Source organism: Anopheles maculipalpis, chromosome 3RL, assembly GCF_943734695.1.
Source record: "Anopheles maculipalpis chromosome 3RL, idAnoMacuDA_375_x, whole genome shotgun sequence".
NCBI lineage: Eukaryota > Metazoa > Arthropoda > Insecta > Diptera > Culicidae > Anopheles > Anopheles maculipalpis.
The window spans coordinates 53,578,362-53,599,167 of NC_064872.1; the positions used below are offsets into that span (position 1 = coordinate 53,578,362).

General features: G+C 43.1%; 3 protein-coding genes across 15 annotated transcripts in view; 1 reads left to right on the top strand and 2 right to left on the bottom strand.

The window, feature by feature from the left end:
* Positions 1-20,806, bottom strand: part of LOC126562092 (transmembrane protein 161B) — a 496,042-nt gene that overhangs the window by 157,385 nt on the left and 317,851 nt on the right. The gene's annotated exons all lie outside the window — the stretch shown is intronic.
* LOC126562376 (CUGBP Elav-like family member 4) overlaps positions 1-20,806 on the top strand; it is a 339,360-nt gene that overhangs the window by 16,011 nt on the left and 302,543 nt on the right. The gene's annotated exons all lie outside the window — the stretch shown is intronic.
* On the bottom strand, positions 4,909-6,809 carry LOC126563651 (uncharacterized). Its single transcript, XM_050220296.1, has 5 exons — positions 6,663-6,809; positions 6,139-6,309; positions 5,796-6,077; positions 5,475-5,731; positions 4,909-5,334 (listed from the first exon to the last, which is right to left on the bottom strand). Exons 1-5 carry the CDS (start codon positions 6,718-6,720, stop codon positions 4,909-4,911), a joined length of 1,194 nt encoding a protein of 397 aa, XP_050076253.1. The 5' UTR covers positions 6,721-6,809.

Below are 20,806 nucleotides of genomic sequence, written 5' to 3' on the forward strand. Positions count from 1 at the left end.
CTGTTCCGTCGATGGTTTTCGTGCCCGTACCGTTTCGTGCCCGTGCACAACGTTTTGGAAATTGATCCCCTTGACGAGGTGTGCAACCATAAACCAACGGTAGCGACGACGAAGCGAGCCGTGCAAATGAACGCGCCATGTCCGAGTAAGTGGTAGTTTGGTTGGAAGGAAACAAAACTGAGAAAAAAAAAACCCCCGTACAGAGAATCCTGGTGGGAAAAGTGAAAAAAGGATACAGTTCAAGCGACCGGTGCGGGGAACTGGATGATGAGATCGATTAGGGAAGCTCGGGGCGGAAACTTCACCGCTATGCATATTTTACGCTCCGGTTTTTAGATTATAGAAAAATTATCAGATCCTAGCAGGAAATATACAGCGATAAGCGTATCCCATTTCACACGCCCGCATGGGCGCATGGGTCTGGTGTGGTAGATCGTGCCATTTGTTACACTGTTACCTGCAGCAAGACAACAGAGAGAACTGAGGTGAGGCTGACAAAGACACGCCGAGAACAAAGGAATCTCGAACGCGAAGCATATTGACCGAGATGTAAGACTGTTGTAAATAGCACACATCATAAAAGTTTCCACGGTATTATCGGTCGTATTTTACATGCGATAGAGTTTCACCGTAAATGACTACACGTGCCATGGTTGCAAACTGTAATGCAAATGGTTTAAACCCACACCGTTGTATCATTAACGAAGAATTTGGATAGAATTTCTTGGAGGGTTTTGATTTTAATGAAGTTTATTTTTGATCTTCACTGAGTTATTTAACTACAATAAATACTCATAAGGATCCTCGGAACGGTTTTGGATGTACTAGTTTTTCTCTCGAATTACTATCACCAATCTATAACTCTCATGATCATTAGAGCCATCGTGGGTAAATTCAAAGTCAAAGGCACAAATAAATCGTTGCAATCGATGATCTGTACTCGTTCCACCTCTGCTGGAGCACATTCCATTCATCAGGACTAAGCCAAAGGACGTGAGATATGAAGTATCCGAAGCTTAGTCTGTTAGCATCAACTGCCCAGAAGAACCGGAACAATGATCATGTTAGTAGAAGGGCACGAGAAACAGTGAGTTATTTATCGGTGGTACGTGCTATAAATTGTGCTCGAGCTCTTCGGCCAGATTTACCGGAGTCCAAATACATCCCGATTCCATACCACGAACCAGAAACAATTACGCGCCGAACGAAGTCAACGAAGGAATGTGCAGAAGCCAAAAAATAAAAAATAAAACATTCCCAGTTGATGTACACTTAAAAAAAGAAAAACGCACCGTTTAAGGCAATTAAGCATAATGCGCTGATAACGGTTTCGAATTAGTGTGGTGGTGGATTCTCTGGAGGATACGTGTGTGGGAATTGATTTCCATTTCTGTGGTTTTGCGATGGACAGCTATCTCGTATATGATCGTAAATTTAAAGCTAGCTTTGAATAGACATTCGTTTTTCACTAAAACGAGGTGAAGTTCCGCTCAGAAAGTAGGAAGTTTTTGCTCATACAGTTATTAGGTGCGCAAATAAATAAAGTTCGTTTTTTCTATTTGATATTTTTACTCGTGGTATTTTTATTTGTAGAAATTGGGTCAATCAAAGTATTGGCCATTATTATTTATTACTTTCTTCCACCTTTCGAGTGTACCGCGGACGCAATCCAGGTATCCAACCAATTCTGGATCTGATCATAGGCAGAGAACTGTTAGTCAGTCAATACATGTGCCATGGATCGGAACAGAAGGAAATCCGATGGTGCCAGATCCGGTGAATATTGCGAGTGCGGTAAAACATCCCATTTTAAGGGTATTAAGGTTGCTTTCCACAACACTTTCCACATGTTGCTCAACATGTGGCCGAGCATTGTCATGCAGCAGAATAACTTTGTCATGGCATGATGAGTATTCTGGCCGTTTTGCACGCAGTGATCGGCTTAAACTCATCAATTGTTTCCGTTAGCGTTCGCCAGTGATTGTTTCTCCCGGTTTCAAAAGTTCGTAGTAAATGACGCTGAGCTGGTCCCACCAAATACTCAGCAAATCTTTCGAGCTATGGATATTCGGCCGAGCTGATGATGTTGGCGTCTGATCGGGGGATCCCCATGATCTAAATCCACTTCTCGTTTCGCGTCACGATCTTGTGCAGGAACCCCTTTCGGTTGTGCCGCTGGACCAGCAATTCACACATGAAGAGCCTGCGTTCAATGTCCCGCGACTTCAACTCGTGTGGTATCCATTTGCCCTCTTTCTGTATCATGCCTAACGCGTTTGCCGTAAACACTCGAAAGCTCTCGATGCGCCTCGGCTGCCGTTTTCTTCACTCGAAACATTATCTGGCTCAAAATCAGACATTTTCAAGAACTAGGAACATTAACTTACACCGAAATAATTACTACTCTATTTACACAGTTTGATTATGTCATTTCCGAACTTGATTTATAACGTTTGTAAACGTCAAAATCGCGCCACAGTCCACAGTGGCTCCATCGATTTCAAAACGGCCGTTATTTATTGGCGGACCTAATACATTCCATAAGCTTGACTAAAAATAAAACCAATCACAGACCGACGTCTTGGTTCAGTCATTCCTCTACCTCAGAAAAGCATCCTTTAATCATTTAGTACATTAGATCGATGTTAACCACTTTACATAATGTAAGAAAGCTTTGTGTGCATAAAAGCCACATTTTCTCGGCGAGAAATATTGTCTACGGGACGCTGGGTTCGTTGTCCTTGGCTGGTGTGCTTTTATATTTTCTTCCACCTCGGTCGACTCAGTTTCCGACTGACAGACTCGGCCTGCTGGCTTGACTGGCATTCGTTTTCATCATCGTCACTGTCATTGTCATCGTCATCGCCCGGTGGAGTCATTATGCTCCTCAACTGGGGCGAGATAATATAAATGTAGGAATATAAATTTTCTCCGGCACACTCTGTTCATCGCTTGTATTCCTGTTATATTTTTTTCTCCTCCTCGCATCAGTGCTCCATTCATCCTTCGGCTCTTTCTTTTCTTATCGTGATTTATTTCATTTCCCGCTCTGTCCTCTCGCTCTCTCTCTCTAGCTTTTGTCCCAATCGTCCGTCCACGGAGCATCCATCCACCGTGCCATGATGAAGGACGGTGTTTAGTTCAAGGGACAACAATCCGATCGCTCCCGCGGCAGGCTGAAAGCGGACAACCAGTTTCCTATCATGGTGAATCGAAAAACCATTCCTCTGTTGAACGCCGGAAATGCTGTCTTCGTCATGAGTCAGAATTCCGGTGCACGTTTTGCCCGGTGCCTTGACTATCTCTCGCCGAAGTTGCTCGTGCGGGATAGTTATGATGTTTTTCGTTTGAGTGAATTGTTTGGGTGGAGGGCAGTATGTATAACATGCCCGTTAAATAAGATCGCATAAACTAGGTTGGAAGTATAGTATACTTAGTCAAGGAATAATGGATTAGTTTGCTTAATCTTAGAATGTAATGGTAATAGAAATAAATACTTTTGGGTACACAATATTCATTGTGTGACATAGTTTAATGTCTATTGTGTCTCTAAAAAATAACACTTGAATCTAAAGCAATGTTCTCTCGGCTTGAAAATCTAAATTTAAATCCAAAAATCAACGATGTTTCGCTTTTTGAGGTTAGTTGATAGAGTGTAGCTGCAGTAGCGAAAAACAAACTTGAAGAGAAATGCAAAGGGTTCCGTGGTTTACAGCGTTCCCTTCGCTTGCTTTCCTTCCCAGTCGATGATTTCGGTCAGAAAAGCTGTCCCACAATGTTTTGAGTTCCTTATCAAATCGAAAGAAACTGCCTGCTGCAGTAACTGCAAAAAGCAGGCTCCCGCGTCAGCCCGATAAAAGCTAGAAAACAGCTGGGCAGGACAGCAAAATACGCAGTCTATTGCTGGGTGGCTGCTAGTGAAAGCTTACAAAAAAATAAAATAAAGCAACCATGAATTCAACGCTGGAGTCGAGCGAGCTCGAAAGTGCTACAAGGAATGAAAAGAGAGGAAAAAAAAGACATGAATGGAAATAAAAATACAAACCTTGACGCATATTTTATTTTTGCTTGCGTAAACTTTATCTCAACTCTGTAGGGACCGCAGCTAATTTGAATGTAAATTTTGTGGCTGTTGTCTGATTTTGAAATTCCAGTATTGAAGTGATATTATGAATAGGTACCCGTTTTACGATCCTTTTCGGAGGGCAGTGTTTGATGTGATCTCTCGAGAGTTAACTCGAATGACTCTGCCCTTAACATCCCGTTAGGGTATTGTATCTGTAGTGGGTTTGTTTGTTCCGAGGGGAAAAAACGACTAGCAAGATGAGATGCAGATTGTTTTGTGAGTAATGGACCATTTTGCTGTGCAAAAAAAATAAAACATGATGAGGTTGTTAGATTTAAAGTCAATAATATACATTTGTACCTTCTCAGATAGTGTAATACGATTTTATTAACCAAGTGTCATTCTTAATTGGTTTTGCAAACAATTTTAGACATCATAAAATTCAATTTTTCATAAAAAGGCAGACACAGATCTTAATATTTTGTCGCCAAACTTCATTTCGTACGTTCATTTCAAGTTATGCCAATTTAAAAACGTGTTTTTGGATGAGACAACATTTGTATTGTAAAGCCCAAACCGATAATAAAAAAATTATATTCACTGTTTAAGTTAACCTTAATTACTTAATTATGCTTTGCTTCCTTAAAATAACTATTTATATTTAACATTAAACGAGTCTTTTATTTGTTGGTTGTTTAATAGACTTGCGCCAAATCTCATTCGTTTCAATTTCTCATATGCTGGACTGAGTCAACCAACTTTTGTCCTTTTTTTATGTTATTCAACATGATTTGAATTACCTAGTATAATGTATTAAACAAAAGAATTGCTTTAGGACAGCTTTACCTTAGCTCTAGTATGTCATTACATTTGATTGACTTGGATATCAGTTTGATTGCTTTTTGCGCTGCCGGCACACTGCAACAGTGCGTATAACCTTTCCGTAAATCATGAAACTCCTTCTGATGCCAGCCGTACCGTGAGCAGATGTCTTCGCACAAAGTTTCTGCTTTCGCTGCGAATGGGTTGTTTAGCGAGATGAGCGCAATACCCTTGCCGGACGGATAATGAACTACCACCTTCCACAGCCATTTCGGTACTTCGACTGTGCCATCATCGCCTAGGCTTAGAGAAACCGGATTACCGTTCTTATCGGGCAGCTGAAGAATGTCGTACACACCGCTGAACACATGCACAGTGTCGTCCAGCTGTGTTGACACTTTACGAGCTGCGTTCTCCACACGCAACCAGTTACCACCATTAACAACCTGTAACGTTAAGAAATGCTTTGGTATCCCCAATACGGTTTGAAAACATGTACGACACAATGAAGGTCAACCGAATTACGAACGTTTCGATGTAGTTTGCTGACCGGTCTTTGAAACCTTCGCAAGCGGACCCCACTCACCTGCCATTCGGGAGCAGCATTTATAAAGAAATAGGTTGCTCCCGCCCAACTATCAAGCACCGCGTCGCCATCTGGCGTAAGATGGCCCTTGGCTAGATAGGACGTTGAGTTAATGTATTTGGCTGCTTGCGCTGATGATCCAAGCAGTGTCGAAAATCGTTCCTGCTGATGGCGTTGCGTGTAAACGGAAGCAAGGCGGACTGTTGATGTGACACCACCCAGTTTGAAGGCGGGTCGATTATTGTTGATCTGTGCATCTAAGTGAAGGAAGAATATTGCAATTATTCAAGCCATTTTTGAACTCATGCTGAGCAAACGTACGATTTATGGCTTTCCCAAGAATTCGATGTTCTCTGTAAATAGTGGACGATTTTGTAGCGTTGTAGCACACCTGAAAGTACTTGATTAATGAATTTGCTTTAAAATTGAATCCTACGTCGTAGAGATGGCCAGCCCCGTTGGCGCATAGTTTGTTTGAATTTTGAATAACTCCCGAAACTGCCGAACTGCAGCTAATATCACCCAAAGCGATGCGTTTTGAAGATTCAACTAAGTTGAACTCCTGATTTTGGATGCATGTGATAGTGGCTAAGTCAGAATCAGCTGAAATGAACAATACATTATCTGCATTACAGTTTCTGGATGATTGAAATACCAAACTTACTATTTGTCAGCGTGTTTTTCACAGGAGAACACCCAACCACTATCGTTTCCGCTTGACGCCATTCAAAGTACGGGCCTGTAGGTTCCAGGAGATGGTATTGATTGCCGACATGCTTCAAAAATAGTGGTGCATGGGTTTGCGTGAGATTCCCATTCAAGTACACGCGGCATCCTGTAATATGCGAACGAAATCAGTAACTTACGACGGACAGGAACGCGGAACGCGTAAATCGTAGTGGGAACGCTCAATTAGTCGGCCTGCCGTCAATTTCTGATGTTGACAACCAACTGTTCGTGGCACGTGTAAGCACGCTTGTTAACAAAACCCCGTCCAGGGATTTGTACCGGTGGAGTTTGAATTGATTAATAATTTGGCCCTGCTGAATAATCCACCCGGAGTCTAGATTAAAATAAATTAGTTCCCACCCTTAGGCGACACTGTACACACACGGCGGTGAGAATGTGGCGACATCGCACTCACGAGTATGTAGCCGCTACATTAGATGTTCGTAATGTCTTGCTTACCGGCGGTGGCGCTGTGCAAAAGCGCAGATAACGTTATCAAAACGATGGGCAAGAACATCGTACTCGCGGCCGCTTGTACGAAGCGTTCTAGCGCACGGGACAAGTTCTAACAACTGACTGTTTACAAGCCAGACTACCAGTAGTCATGAGTGTCGGGAGATGCTTACTAATGCACGCATTGCTTTGTTGTGTATGGCTTTGTGTGTTTGGATTTATGTACAGACACATGCACACAACGCACAGCACTGCTAAAATAGCGTTGAATCAGCTGCTAGATGTTGCACGATGTAATCACATGCGTTCACCACCGCGTGTGGGCCAGTGCTGGTGGTGATTGTGTCACATTTTGGCGTCAACAAAGCCATCTACCGGTGGTAGCAAAAAACGTCTCAGCAAATAATCATCACTTTAATTGCCTGGGAATGTTTTTTTTTTCGCTGTTGTTCCTGTGTTGAACAACAAGCTCATAGGCTGTTTAATGCAGATGTTGCAGCTGCATAAATGATCTTCAAACGAGCCCGGATGCTATTTATGGCTACACAGAGCACACCATTAACTAGTAAAAGGTGGTACGTGTGCAAGTTTCTGCACAAAATGCACTAGCTGCAAGGGGAAATAACAAATTACATCGTTAAGCAACTCGTAGGTGCCAAACATTAAAGTAACAGCAAACAGCATTTGCCATGTAATAAACACACAGTTTGCTTTGAAAAAAATGAAATTGGATCATGATGAATGTACTTCTTTATTAGCAAGTAAATTTTGAAATAATAAAACAAAAAAGATAACTTCATGAGTATGCTTGAATTTACATTTATGATAATTGGGGAAGGTACGGTGGTATAGGTGGCAGAGGCACCGGTCTTCAAATGGCAGGACGGGAGTTCAAATCCCATCAGGACCGATCCCCCGTATCCAACTACGTTGATATCGACAGTCTAGTAAACCATTCGATGGGCGGCGTGACATTAGAATGTCGTTAAGCCAAGAAAAAATAGTAATTTGCATTTTTTGAGGACATTAGCTTGAAATCTTGGTAAATCTGGAATGATTTTGGATCAATCTAGAATTTTACGTGGATGAACTTGTCATACTGAGGAAAAAATGCATGAAACAAACAAAAAATCTTTTCATGTTCGCCTTTTAAATCTAAGCAATTTTATTGAATTATTTTGAAAATGAATCAGTCATTGAAAAATTGTTTTTTACTTGATTTTTTCGCTTTTTTTTAGTTTCTGTTTTGGGCTAAGCTGTATCAGGAGAAGGTTGATGACTGAGTCGAGAAAACAATGTTATGATGGAATGATAAAATATCCCTTAAGCTTTTTCCATATTTTAGAAAAGTTGTTTCAAAGTAACGATGGCGACGGATCGCCTGCCAGACAACATAGAAGTAAACAAAAACAAACGATCAGACAAACGATTAGTTGGACATAACACTGAAACAAGACGTTATAGGATAAGCACGTCAAAGGAGAATAATTTCAAATATTAATTAGATCCTTGATTCGAAAATAGGATTTGATTTGAAAATAGGAGCGGTCGACGCTAAGCTATTCCTACCGATTCACACCCGGTCAGACGAACTCCGCCTTCAAGCCACTCTGAGCACGTTCCAGTCTTAGTGCACGAAGAATGATCTTGAATTGTGCGTCGAGAAGTGTGTCGTCGTTACGTTTGCGAGAAAACGGTGCCATTTAGTGTACGATAACGCGTGAATTGGTGCTACCATTGAACGCAAAAGCTGTGTCAGGGACTTGGGACTGCTCCTAGACGAGAACTTGAGCTTCCATGATCAGCTAGAGCACGTCGTTACTAAGGTCAACCAACTGATCGGTTTACTAAAACAAATAACTCGCGTAAAGCATCAAAATGCTTTACTGCTCTTTAGTGCGGTCGGTTTTGGAATTCGCTTCAGTTGTTCGGTGGTCATGAGCTGCTCGTCCGCTGGCCCGGCTGGAATCCATCCAGCGTAAAGTGACCCTGGTTCGCCCAGCGCTTCTGGAGTGTGGAAGTGGATTATGATAGACGATGTGCGCTGCTAGGCCTAGAGTCGTTAAACCAACGAAACTGCAAGACCCGAAGGCTGTTTGTTGCGGGACTCCAGGACAACCGGATCGTTTCGCCAGGGCTAATAGCTGACCTTAGCCTATACGTCCCGCCAAGATCGCTCCGCGCAAGATCTATGCTCGACGTAGATGATCGCCGTACCCGATTTGGCACATTTGTCCCTTTTTCTGTATGTGCCACGAATTCAATGTAGTCTGTGATCGTCACCAACCGGACTCTATGTTAACTTATTTCGTCCACGTGTATTTGTGTATTGTGCTCTTTTTGTACCGTTCCGTTTCAAGGAGTCCCTAGCGGTCCGTTGAAAATAAACTAAATATAAAATAGGAGTTGTTTCGAAAATGCGAGAAAAATGGTAAAGAACGCGATGAAACGGCCATCGCGCCTCGGCGATAAGGGGAAAGTTATAAAAGAAGCTTGCGAAGGGCGAACTTGCTATCTTCAAACCAAGGCCAAGAAGTAATACCGCATTTTTTGAACCCAAAACGTTCAAACATGTAATTGATTTCTGCAAATAAACGATAAAATGGAAAATTGTGAAAAGGTTGTGTGAATATACTAGAGTTCTCTTGCTTGTCAGTCATCGTCGACGAGCCGACGAAGTTGCATCCGCAACAATAGTAGTAACTATTATACAGGGTATACTTCAGTTTTTGGACACTATTCCATCAGGTTGAAAGGTTTTTCTAATATTCTTAACCTTTTTAAATCCCTTTTAGAACGGCTTCCGAATCATTTTGGTGTCAAAATGTTAGCAAAAAGGAACACGAAAAAAGTGCCTAATTTTCTATATAAGGTTGATAAAAAAGCAAGAGTCACAAGTTTATTTTGGCATTATTTTTTATGATTTACAGGCAAGTTCATGTTCATTTTTTTAATAGTTTTCTATTCGCATATTCACCTCATATAAGAAAGTAATATGCATTCCTATTGCACGTAAATGATACTGCACAACATTCCAAAGCAGGATTTTCGCAGCAAAGTATGTTTCCCATTTTCATCGATAGGTTCGCTATTGGCATGTTCCATCCGTCCGCCAGTTCAGCGGTTTTATTGCAAAATGGTTCGATTCGGAGGCGAATCTTTTACACTCTTACGCTGTTTACATAGGGTTGCTGTGCAAGTGTTTGGATGGGAGGAAACGAATTCTGCCGTTCACAAACGATTCAATATCATTCCGGTCCAACATCACCCACCACACCCACCGTTGAGTTGATCGACCTTCTTGCGAGCTAGTTTCTCGACGATACCAACACAACTAACGGCAAGATTGATTTCACATTTTCCTCCCCCCCAACCAACAGTCACATGCCTTACGGAGCGCTGTACCGGTGAAGATGTATTTGTGAGTGGACCAGTTGTACAGCTGCTCGGTAGGGAACGATTTTCCCAGCCGTGTTGGTGGCAGCAAGGCTGTTCGTTTCTGTTCTGGCAGAAATGGAAAACATGGGGCCGGAGTGCGGGTAGCATGGACTTCCATCGGACAGAACTTACCAACGACTGAGCTTCGGCCCGGTCGTTCACCTCCCATCCGCGGTACCCCGAGCGCACCCAGTGTGCGGCGCGAAATACGTATGAAAGCATGAAGTAATATTTGAAATTGATATTAGCAGTAAGGCACAAACGGTGGACACAAACGGTAGTTGGGTGCGCACCGAAATGGACGGCATATAACTTTTTAATACTTCGTGTTTCCTTTAGCGACTGGCATCTTGCGTTTCCGCGGTTTGCCATTTCCTTCGCCAGCGGGGTTTTGCTTTCGGTTGCTTCCAAATATTGGTCCATATTTTGAAATACTGCCGTGTTTTATGGGCTCGTAAAATTATTTTAGAATTTTCACTTGCCCGCGTACGGGACGGTAAAAGTTCCTCTGTTTCCGACCACCGGTCCACCGGTGTACAGTGTATGCACACACGAATGGCAGGCTGGAAAAGAGGGCACAAGATTGAGAATGAAAGGGACGAGCAGGAACCCGGTCCCGGGGTTAGGGTGAGACAACAGGGCCTGGAATATCGTTTTCGGAATTTCGGTACTTTGTTGACATAAAGCATACGAAAATGGGAAGAATGAGAATAAAGATGCTCGACGAGTGGGAGAAACGGGATGGCGTTGGTGCGGAGGGGGTGGGGGCACAACCAAGGGCATCCGAGCATATTACGCCGGAAAAGCAAGAAATTTTCCGTTTGATGGCAGATGGTAGTGACGGTGTAGTGGGAACTTTTTAGCGAAACAGCAAGCGCTTTGCGCCGTGGAGGATGGATACCTCGTGATACGGCTCCTTGTAATGCCACTGCTGAGCAACGTGAAGGTGACTGTTGGATGGGAAGCACTTTCTGCTATCGTTACAAAGACATGGAGATTGTAATATTTGGCTTATTATTGAAACATTGTCTGAGTTTGGAAGAGGCAAAATAATAAAAGGATAGTAAAACCAGGTTGTGGCGTTGCATATAAGAAGATTCACCTTAAATAGTTTCATATCAGAGCTCAGAATACCTCTAAACATAACTTTGTGTTCTAAAAACCCGGTAACGACACAGTGACTACAATATGAAATAAGAACAATTTCTACAACATTAAACAAAAAGATATAAAGTTCTTGAACGAGAAGACACTTCCAGCTAATGCGTATTGTGTTTTATCTTGCTTTTTGTATCCTCGCTCGCTTACGTCCATATTGCAGTTTTCTTTGATATGGCTGTTGGTAATGTAAACTGTCTGTTAGCAACGTTGATGTGTCACGTACTTCCACATATTTATTACGAATGGAAAATAAAATGTATCAATAAATCCCACATATGTACGCTGTAAAAGATTCTACCAATTTTATCTCCGCCTCCACCCTTTACCTAAACTAGCATTTCTTGAGAAACCCTCCAATGCTCCAATCTATAGATTGGACTGTTCGGCCGAAGCAGGAACGGTATGGCTTACTACATACGTGTCTGTGCCTTGATGCAGCGTGGAGCACATAAATTTTACATTCTTTTGTTTCGCATTTAGGAAGATCCGCCGATAAGACCATTTACATCACCAGTATGCTTAAGCTTGCTTTATGCTCGGTCGATGCGAAGACTTTTCCCCCCACGTGTAAGAACACCGGGAGGCCTTTTTGTCGACAGCGAGATTAAGGGGCACACGATGCAGCAGGCAGATTTTACTGCCTGTCTGCCCGTAAGCGTGCAGGTCGTCGTATCCAGCGAAACGCCTCCTGCGGCGCTGGTTAGGGGACAGTGGAAAACATTGGCAAAAGTCTTTCATCAGCCCCGTGTCACGGCGCGTTGAGCCGTTAAGTCAGCCGAGCTCGAGTGTGGAGCAAATTCGTGGTAATCGAAACTTCTTCGTGGCGTGGCCCAGGCCCTTCCGAGGCAAGGGCAATGTGCCGCGCGTGTAAAGAAAAGCCATCAAACTACCTTTCCCATACACTGCGCGCTCATGCATTGAGCTCAGACAAGAAAGCGGAGGCGCATGGCGGCGCACGAATGCAGAAGAAAAGCCAAAGTAAATATCTGATTGGTATTCATAAAATGTTTATGCATGATAAAAGTATTTGCGGAGTAAATAATCTTCCCACGAGAATGGGGCCATACATGTACCGTGCGCAGTTTTCGTCGGTGGTTGCCACGTCCCTTCCGGTACGTGTCTCCGGTGAGGTAAGTTTTCCTTCTCGAGGGAAAGTTACAAGGCTCGGTAAGAGGCTGGCTAGCTGGTGTAAGGATGGGATCCCTCCAGTGATGCTGCTATTTCACGATGCAACCCGGCGAACACACGATCCGAAGCCGATAGCATGGCACACATACTTTACGAACTTCGATATAGATTGTCAATTCCGGACCATCGCTTGACGTAAAGTTGAGAGCAGCAGATTGAATGTGTGACATCAACGTCGATCTGCCTGCTGCCTGTTTGACTTCCTTGAATCGTTCGGTCGGCGAACCTGGAGATGAACGAGGAGCGAGGAGTTGTCAAGTGCCTATATTAGGCATCACGAGGCCATTCCACGGCACTGGCTCAAGGGGGAGAGCGAAAACGAATTGGCAGGGATTTGAAGAGTAGGGCACCTATTTCTGGTGTAATAAAATCATCATCATCGTCACCAGGACGCGCCGTCTCCCGTTGCCGTACGTGCGACACCATCCCAGAATGCCCAGCTAGCGGTTGTGATGAGATACGCCGTGACCTGATTTGAATGAAATGCAATATTTTCGTTTTATTCAATAAACTTTCCGGAAAGGAGGATTTTCACTCTACTTGATGGTCGCGTAACGAGTACGAAAATGTTTTGCGAATGAATTGCGCCAGTGCAATGCCAAATAGACGGACTGGTAGAACAGCATGGCAGGGCGGGGATGGCTTTTTTCTTCGGCTGTACAGTTTTTCCTGCCATTCACATCTTTCACACTTTTGTGCATTTAGTCAACAAAAGTTGATGGGAGATTTCCGTCGGACATCGTCGCTCAACGTCAGTCAATCATCTTAGAAGGATGAATGTGATTGAATTTGAGCCAATGTAAACGACTTCGTGGATGCTATTAATGCTGCAGGAGTGAGGAAGTCGCAGCACAAATGCGAAGCATGAAATGCTTTTTCTATTTATTTTTTATATCTATCTTCTGCATGAGGGGCACCATCCGAAGTGTCCTCCCGTAGTGAAAACTGACTATCCAACTACGTTGTATAGGCAAGTTTAGTAAGCCATTCGTGGCCTATAAGGTCGTTAAGCCAAGAAGAATAAGATCTGCTGCATTCTTGCATATTTTTCTAGTATTATTAAGTTTGTTTGAAGTATGTTGCCTTAACTAACATATGATATATAATATGCAATACTTAATAATGACAATATGGCGCAAGGAACATGCGGAAAAGAAAGAGCGAAACAGTATGTGCTTTCTTTACACCATCAATGAAAAGTTCTCTAACTCAAAGGAATGTAGAAATATTTTCAACTCTCTAGTAAATGTCATAGCTTAAATATAAACTATCCATATGATATATACAGCGATTCCAGATACCATACACCTCCACCTAGTGCATTTATTTATTGGAAGATATTTCAGTTTTATTCTGGGTGTAACTTTAGTATCGCTTACATTTAAACTGGCCGCGTTCCAAGTTCTAAAGAGCCTATCAAGTTCATGCTCATGGACTGAAAGAGGCTTGTAAGGTGTTTATAATGATTGGAATATGCTAGTAGTATTGTTAAGAAAGTAAATTCAGTTGTTCTAACAATTAAAATTGAGACATATGAGTAATACATTTAACAGTAGGGCGATATTCCGTCATACTTCTTGTTTTTCTTCTTGACGTGCTCAAGATTGAGCACGTTGCGTCGACATGGACATCTCCAACCAGTTTCCAGGAAACTCGGTCTAGGGCTGCAATCCTTCATCCACGGCTGCATCCGATCTCCGACAGGCTGGACTCCACTTGATCCAGCCAAGGGCTAGCTGTGCTCCTCTACGCATCGTGCCGAACGTATCCTTGCGGCTTTGACTACCGTCAAGATATCAGCACCGCCAAACAGCTCAGCTAGCTCGTGGTTAATTCTCCTTCACCACACGCCCTGCTCGCACACACCGCCAAAGATAGTCCTTAGCACCCGCCGTTAGAAAATGGCGAGAGCATTGGCGTCCTCCGTCAGCATAGTCCAAGACTCGTACCCGTAGGCTAGTACCGGACGTATCAAGGTGCGGTAAATCGTGCATTTCGTGTGTTGTTGGAGTCTTCTGGATCGCATGAGTTTGTGGAGTCCGTAGCAGGCACGATTTCCTTGAACCTTGAATGCGCCTTCGGATTTCGCTGCTTGCGTTGTTGTCCGAAGTTACGACCGTACCAAGGTAGCAGAACTCTTTTACCACCTCGAGAACTGTCAACTGATACTCTGTTTCCAAGTCGGGCTCTTTCAAGGTCAGAGTCGTCAGCGATGCCAAGTAATCGATAGATCGGGTGGAAATCGTACCCCAGAAGTCGAAGTTCGTGCTTCGCAAGACACCCTCCAGAGCGATGTTGAACAACAAACAGGAGAGTCCGTCTCCTTGCCTCAGACCTCGGTGAGATTCGAACGATTTCGATTCGGTTCGGACGAGAGGAGGTATTTAAACCCACAAACGATAACGGGTTTCGGCTTGTGAACTTCGCCTCCTCCAAGCACATGACCATTCGCAGCACCTTCTTCCAGCACGCACCTCGCTACAGTTACACCTGGAGATCACCTCAGCAGACATATTCCCAGATTGACCACGTTCTTATCGATGGAAGGCACTTCCCAGATATTATCAATGTGTGGACCTATAGAGGAGCAAACGTCGACTCAGATAATTTCCTGGTCATGGTCAAGTTGCGTCAAAAACTCTGCGTCGCCAATAAGCTGCGCTTTCAGCCTACCCCAAGGCTCAACATAGATCGGCTGAGGCGAGCTGATGTGGCAAGGGACTTCGCAAATGCGCTTAGGGATGCGCTTCCGGAGGACACCACCACAGAGGCGATGACCCTCAATGACCACTGGCGCATGGTGGAGCAAGCCATCAACAATGCAGCCGAGCGAAAACTTGGCCGCGTGACACGTAACCAGAGGAAGGAATGGTTTGATGATAAGTGCAGGCGAGCACTATCCGAGAAGAACGTAGTGCGTACCCGCAAGCTCCAGCGCGAGACCCGGAAGATCGTGTAACACTTCAGACAACTGAGGAGGCAGACCTGGCTCTTCCAAAACAAGAAGTGTAGCTTCGAAGCGTCGGACGAGCGAAGAGTCGGAATCGTTCCGTCATCCTTAATAATAACATAGAATTTTAGTAATCCGAAGTTTAGGTTGGCAGATAGATATAATAATAGACAGATTTATTCCGTCAATAATCTAAGAACACAAAAGAGGCTTACGAAGATATTATCGCCTGATGTGATCGTATTTTGAAGTTAATTAAATAGGAGCCTCAACCCTAAATCCAATTGTTACTTCCCGAGAGCGCTGGTTAACGAAACAACCGAGTGTGGTTGTTTGAGCACTAAACGTGTCAGAGTTGTACATAAACTTCCACATTTATCTGAAAAGGTGTCACGTACTCCCTTGTTACAAGGCAAAACAATTTCGTTGGATTTCGTATTGTTGTTTAATTGATTGTCTTATGATTGGCTATCCAAGTCACGTTATAGCCGGTAATATTAATATAAATTGAAGATGAGCCGTATGATAGTGCTTAATTTTTGGTCAAATATCTCAATGATTGCAATAATGTACAATCATTTTGTTGTTATCTACAAAAGAAAAACGTAATAATAATAACGCATTATAGCGTAAACGTATGATACAACCATCACTATGTCAAATGACTGTTTAAAACTGCAAAGGAGTGTCAAAACTGTAGACATTTCCACTTCTTAATGAGCTACTAGGTACTACTAGCTGGCCAATCCGGGCCGCAGACATGTATTATAATTGAAACAAAACTGCACAATACAGGTGAATATAATAACGATTTTCTCCTGCAAAACAAAACTTACATTTACATAAATCTTTCAAGAATAAGTATAAATCTACTAACATCATCATCTGTTATTGTTCTACAACTATTCAGAATGTGTTTTTACTTGAAAAGAAAATCGACCGACATATCAGGGGGAGCAAACACACTCGGCTACAAGACATCGTCATAAATTAATGAGCAATAGTTAACCACAAACCTGTGAAAGTTACTTGGACTTTTTTCGCAAACACGCACACTCACACAAAGCCGTTCCTTTTGCCAGCCCATTAATACAGGTGAAACTGTGCGAATGTAGCATGGGAAAACAAAAGCCAAACCACAAACGAACATGTTTTCCTCCTGCTGCCACGTTGCTGCTGGCGTTCATTGGGCCATTTAGAAAAGTCCGCTAACCAAGGGATGTTTTCCTTCATTTCGTTTATTGCACACATTCGTTCCAGCACGCCCAATTCTCAAACGGCACAGCTACGGTACGGTGTGCAGACGGAAGGTACATCTACTGCAACAACAAAGCCGAAAAACAAAAGGCCCCAGAAATCTATTCGAGTGTTTGGTTCTGTTTCTTTTTTTTTTTTCTTGTTGCTTGAAATATCTTCGATTGTATCGATTGTATTTCCTGCTTCCCGGTATTACGTTTGTCCTGCAGCCAGTAGTGGTAGTAGAAGTAGAAGGTTGTATATGATGGGACGAGAACGAACATATTACTCCTTCCCTAACGCAAGGGCTTACAGTGATGTGGTTTGTGGGATACTCTGGAAAGGCAGGGCTTCCGGTTTCGTGCTATCTGCCCTGTGTGTGTGTGCGTGTGTTTCTTTTTCTCACTCCACTCTAGCGTATTGCGTGTGGCCATCGATTTCCGGCAATCCCGCCATTGGCAGATCCCATAATCGGTAAAAAGTGCGTCGTTCGAATGGTTGATGGAGTCATTTGTCTGGCATTATGCCTTATGGTCAGTCATTGTTTATGTGTACCGGCTTCGAACAGTGCTGGAAGGTGGGGTTGATGGGGGTGCCCTTACACGCATAAGCCTAGCTGCCGAGTGCAGCCTTTTGTCGTAATGGCACCTTAGCTAGCGTGATGGAGTGTGAGAGAGATTTGAGTGTGTTTTTTTTTATATTGCTCGTCGTTGTTGTTTGTTTGATTGTCCAATTCTTGGCACCTTTTTGGCAAGCTTCTGTGTCCGAAGCATGCAAAGCACACCTTCACGATTGCCATTGTCGTCGATTGTTTTCTAGTCTGTTTGCCACCACCCCCACCAGTGGCTGAAACGAAGGAAGCCAAACGCTACGATTTGATCGCCAGTTCACACTGGGAAGTTTGATTTATCGAGGTACGTTTTAGGCTAAATTAAAGATTATTTATAACCTGTAGGAACCATTCAGCGTGAACTATAAATCAACGAATTGGAAATTAAGGTTCAACTGCTGGCTGCTGACCATTTGCGATTATGGCATCCCCCGATGGGCACTTTTGTGGGCATACTTGTGCTAAGTATGCCGCTGGAAGGAGCGACCCAATAAATCCGTTCCATATCCGAAAGGGTTTCCGTATTATCCTTTCCTCGCTAGCCAGCGCACAGGATTGGGAGGCACGCAGGATTAGATGTTGAGGACCGGTTCTTAAGGCGGAGAAGCAACACTGACCCGAAAAAGGTAGGGTCGATTATCGAGATTTAAGGAAGCATTCATAAAATTGGATAAATTCCGTCAATAAATCAAATGGAGTCCGTTGTGCATGCGCCTGCTTGATACGCCGACTGCTTTCAAGCCGGAGTGGAAAAGAATTCGGCTCCAAACAAACATCACAAACCCAACGTTTGGATTTCAGTCAGGCTGGCAAAAGATCCATCAACGCTCAACAACGTCGAACAGTCGCTGTACGAAGTAGCCTTTTTCGAACGATGTTAAAAGCAGACATAAATTTGCAAATAGACTTTAGTTTCGCGTGCACCCGAATGTTTGACTGGGAAAATTGTTTCTTATCTTTCAATTAGGTTCATTTTTTGTGTGCTGCTCTACAGGAGCAAAACGATACAACTGACTTGGCTGCCGGGCGCTGTAGTTCGGCTGGTACTTGTCGAGCTGGGGAGGGAAAATGGTTGTAGCAGCTCGCTGTACACGAAGTTATGAACGAAAGCATAAGGAACTATTTTATTTTTGTTTTGTTCTGCGTGTCGAACGTTGTGTGCGCTGTTTTGTATCCTTTTTGTCTTACTTACACAGGCGAACCGGGGCAATGATTGTACATTCGGGAAGCCCGCGCACATAACAATGAAGCGGATGGGTATAACGCTAACCTGTGGCTAACTGACTCGCTTCGTTCCAGACAGTGGTGGAAACAGTTGGCAAAAAGTAAAACAAAACGTGTTGAATGAAATAAAGGGGAAAACCCCAAAGAAAGGAAAACATCATCATAACAGGTAAAAAGTGTCTGAAATTTTGAAACAAAGGCATGCCGCTTCCTGGAAGACGGGGCGCAAGTTAAAACTGTGAACGGGGAAAGGAACAAAAACTGCTTACCCCAAGCAGGAAATGTTCACATGAATGTTAAAGCACAAAGCTAAAGCATTCGGATGTACCGCGTAGAAAGAAAACGAAAGCAAACTTGCCTTTAAAATGGAATAATTTTTACCGGACAAAGCGCAAAACTGTGAAGAAAAGCAAAATGAAACTGCTTCGTCAATATTTGAGCTCGACCGAATGTTAGCCTTCCATAACGAACACATACACATAACAAGTAAGTGCACTCCGCAACGTTTCCAAAATTTCTCTTATGTTATCCAACGTCCGTCAGTAGCCTCTGGTCTACTTCGTCCAGAGGGTAACGGGTTGCCGGATCTTCTTCATTCTACATAAACGATGCTTTTAGGCTGGTTTAAGGGTGGGGAGGGAAAGGAATAATTTAGTTGTCTAGCGTACGGAAGCCAAACGTGTATAGAGGGCGTGTGTCGGTTTGGCATGTGCAAAGCGAACTAATACGAGCATCCGACCCGCTGAGAATCCGAAAATTTCCCCTGGGAAGTTTGCCTTCTTCCCGTCAGATAATCCGATTCACTTTCTTTTAACTCCATTTAAGAAGAAAAATGCTGCCTGAAATATGAAAAAAAGCTAGCAGAACGAACCGTTTCGTAACACAGGCGAATGGCACGTATAAATGGTCGATTTGAGAATAATTAGTGAAAAGTCAATTTTGCTGATTGGTCAATGTCATTGTGCTATTAGATTGGCGATGGATGAAATCAATCAGAATGCTTGTTGGCTTGCTTTTGAACATTGTAAATCGATTGATGTTTGGAAAGCACATTGATATGCGATCCAAATCTTAATTCTAAAATAAAATTGAGTGTTATTTTTATTTCAAGCAGTATAATTTACGCTGCGTATTTTAAAGCATACGCTGCGCTGAATGCTTTAAAATACGCTACAGCTGCGTTACTTCATGGAATTATGATGCAAACTTTTGTAAAAAGCCTTAAATATTATCGAATTTATGTCTAACGTACTTTGTTTTACATAGATGAATCGATTCGTATGATTTGAGAATATTTGGTTTTGTTTTCGACCGCAAATATAGTTCGAAAATAAAAATAAAATCGAAAAGTATGATCCTGTTACATTTACGCGAAAGCGTTCGAGTACTATTATGCGTTAAATGGTACTATAATTTAGAGCAAAAGCCTGATGCAGGACTTAGAAGTGCTCCTTGTGATGTTGTGATGTGTGCATGTTGTGACTAAGGCAAACCCACTGATCGGTTTGCTAAAACAATTAGTGCGCGACTTCACTGACCAAGTTGGCATCAAATTTGGAGCGTTCGGTTTTGGAATATGCTACTGTTGTATGCTGGCCATCTGCTGTTCGTTCGTTGGTCGACTTCGAATTATCCAAGGCAAACTCACTCAGTTCGCTCTGCATGGACTACATTGGCCGATGAGCGCTGCTAGGTTTCGAGTCGCTGAACCAGCGGAATTCCAACTCCCAGAGTCTGTTTGTTGCGGGACTCCTGAACGATCGGATCGACTCATTGGAGCTGCTATCTTGTCTTTGTCAACACGTGCTGCAGAGACTGCTCCGTGCTAGATCGATACTCGACGTGGAGGACCGCCGTTTCCGTTTGAATTTTATCCATGGAGTGCGACCTACTCTATGTTAATTTATATCGCGTTTAAGTGCATGAAATTGGTTTAAGAAAGACATTCGTTCATTTTGTATAAAAAAAATCTGCCATTTGTTTATCACCTCCAAGAAATTTTTGTTCTCAGGAACAGAACATTAGAGCTAATAATTAAGATGACGAAAGACTTTGACGATCTCGAATGCGTGAAAACACTGTTCTGCAGTTTAGTTAGCCCCTTTTTAGAGTACGGTTCGAACGTTTGGTACCCCTACACTATTTCAAAATTAAACTGGAGGGATCGTACCAATCTGTCGCACTACATGAACGTCTGTTACTGTTAAGTTTACAACTGCTAGAATACCGAAGAAAAATCGCACAGACCACATTTAATACCAGCTTTAATACTAGGTACAATTGATGCACTTTCTCTACTTAACAAGATCAGTCTCTTAGTCCCTTGCATAAAATCTCGACAGT

Coding starts and splice junctions, on each gene's coding strand:
- LOC126563651 (XM_050220296.1), bottom strand. CDS start 6,720: ATGTTCTTGCCCATCGTTTTGATAACGTTATCTGCGCTTTTGCACAGC. Junction 6,310..6,662: donor TTTGCACAGCGCCACCGCCG/GTAAGCAAGACA, acceptor CGCATATTACAG/GATGCCGCGTGTACTTGAAT. Junction 5,335..5,474: donor ATGCTGCTCCCGAATGGCAG/GTGAGTGGGGTC, acceptor TTAACGTTACAG/GTTGTTAATGGTGGTAACTG.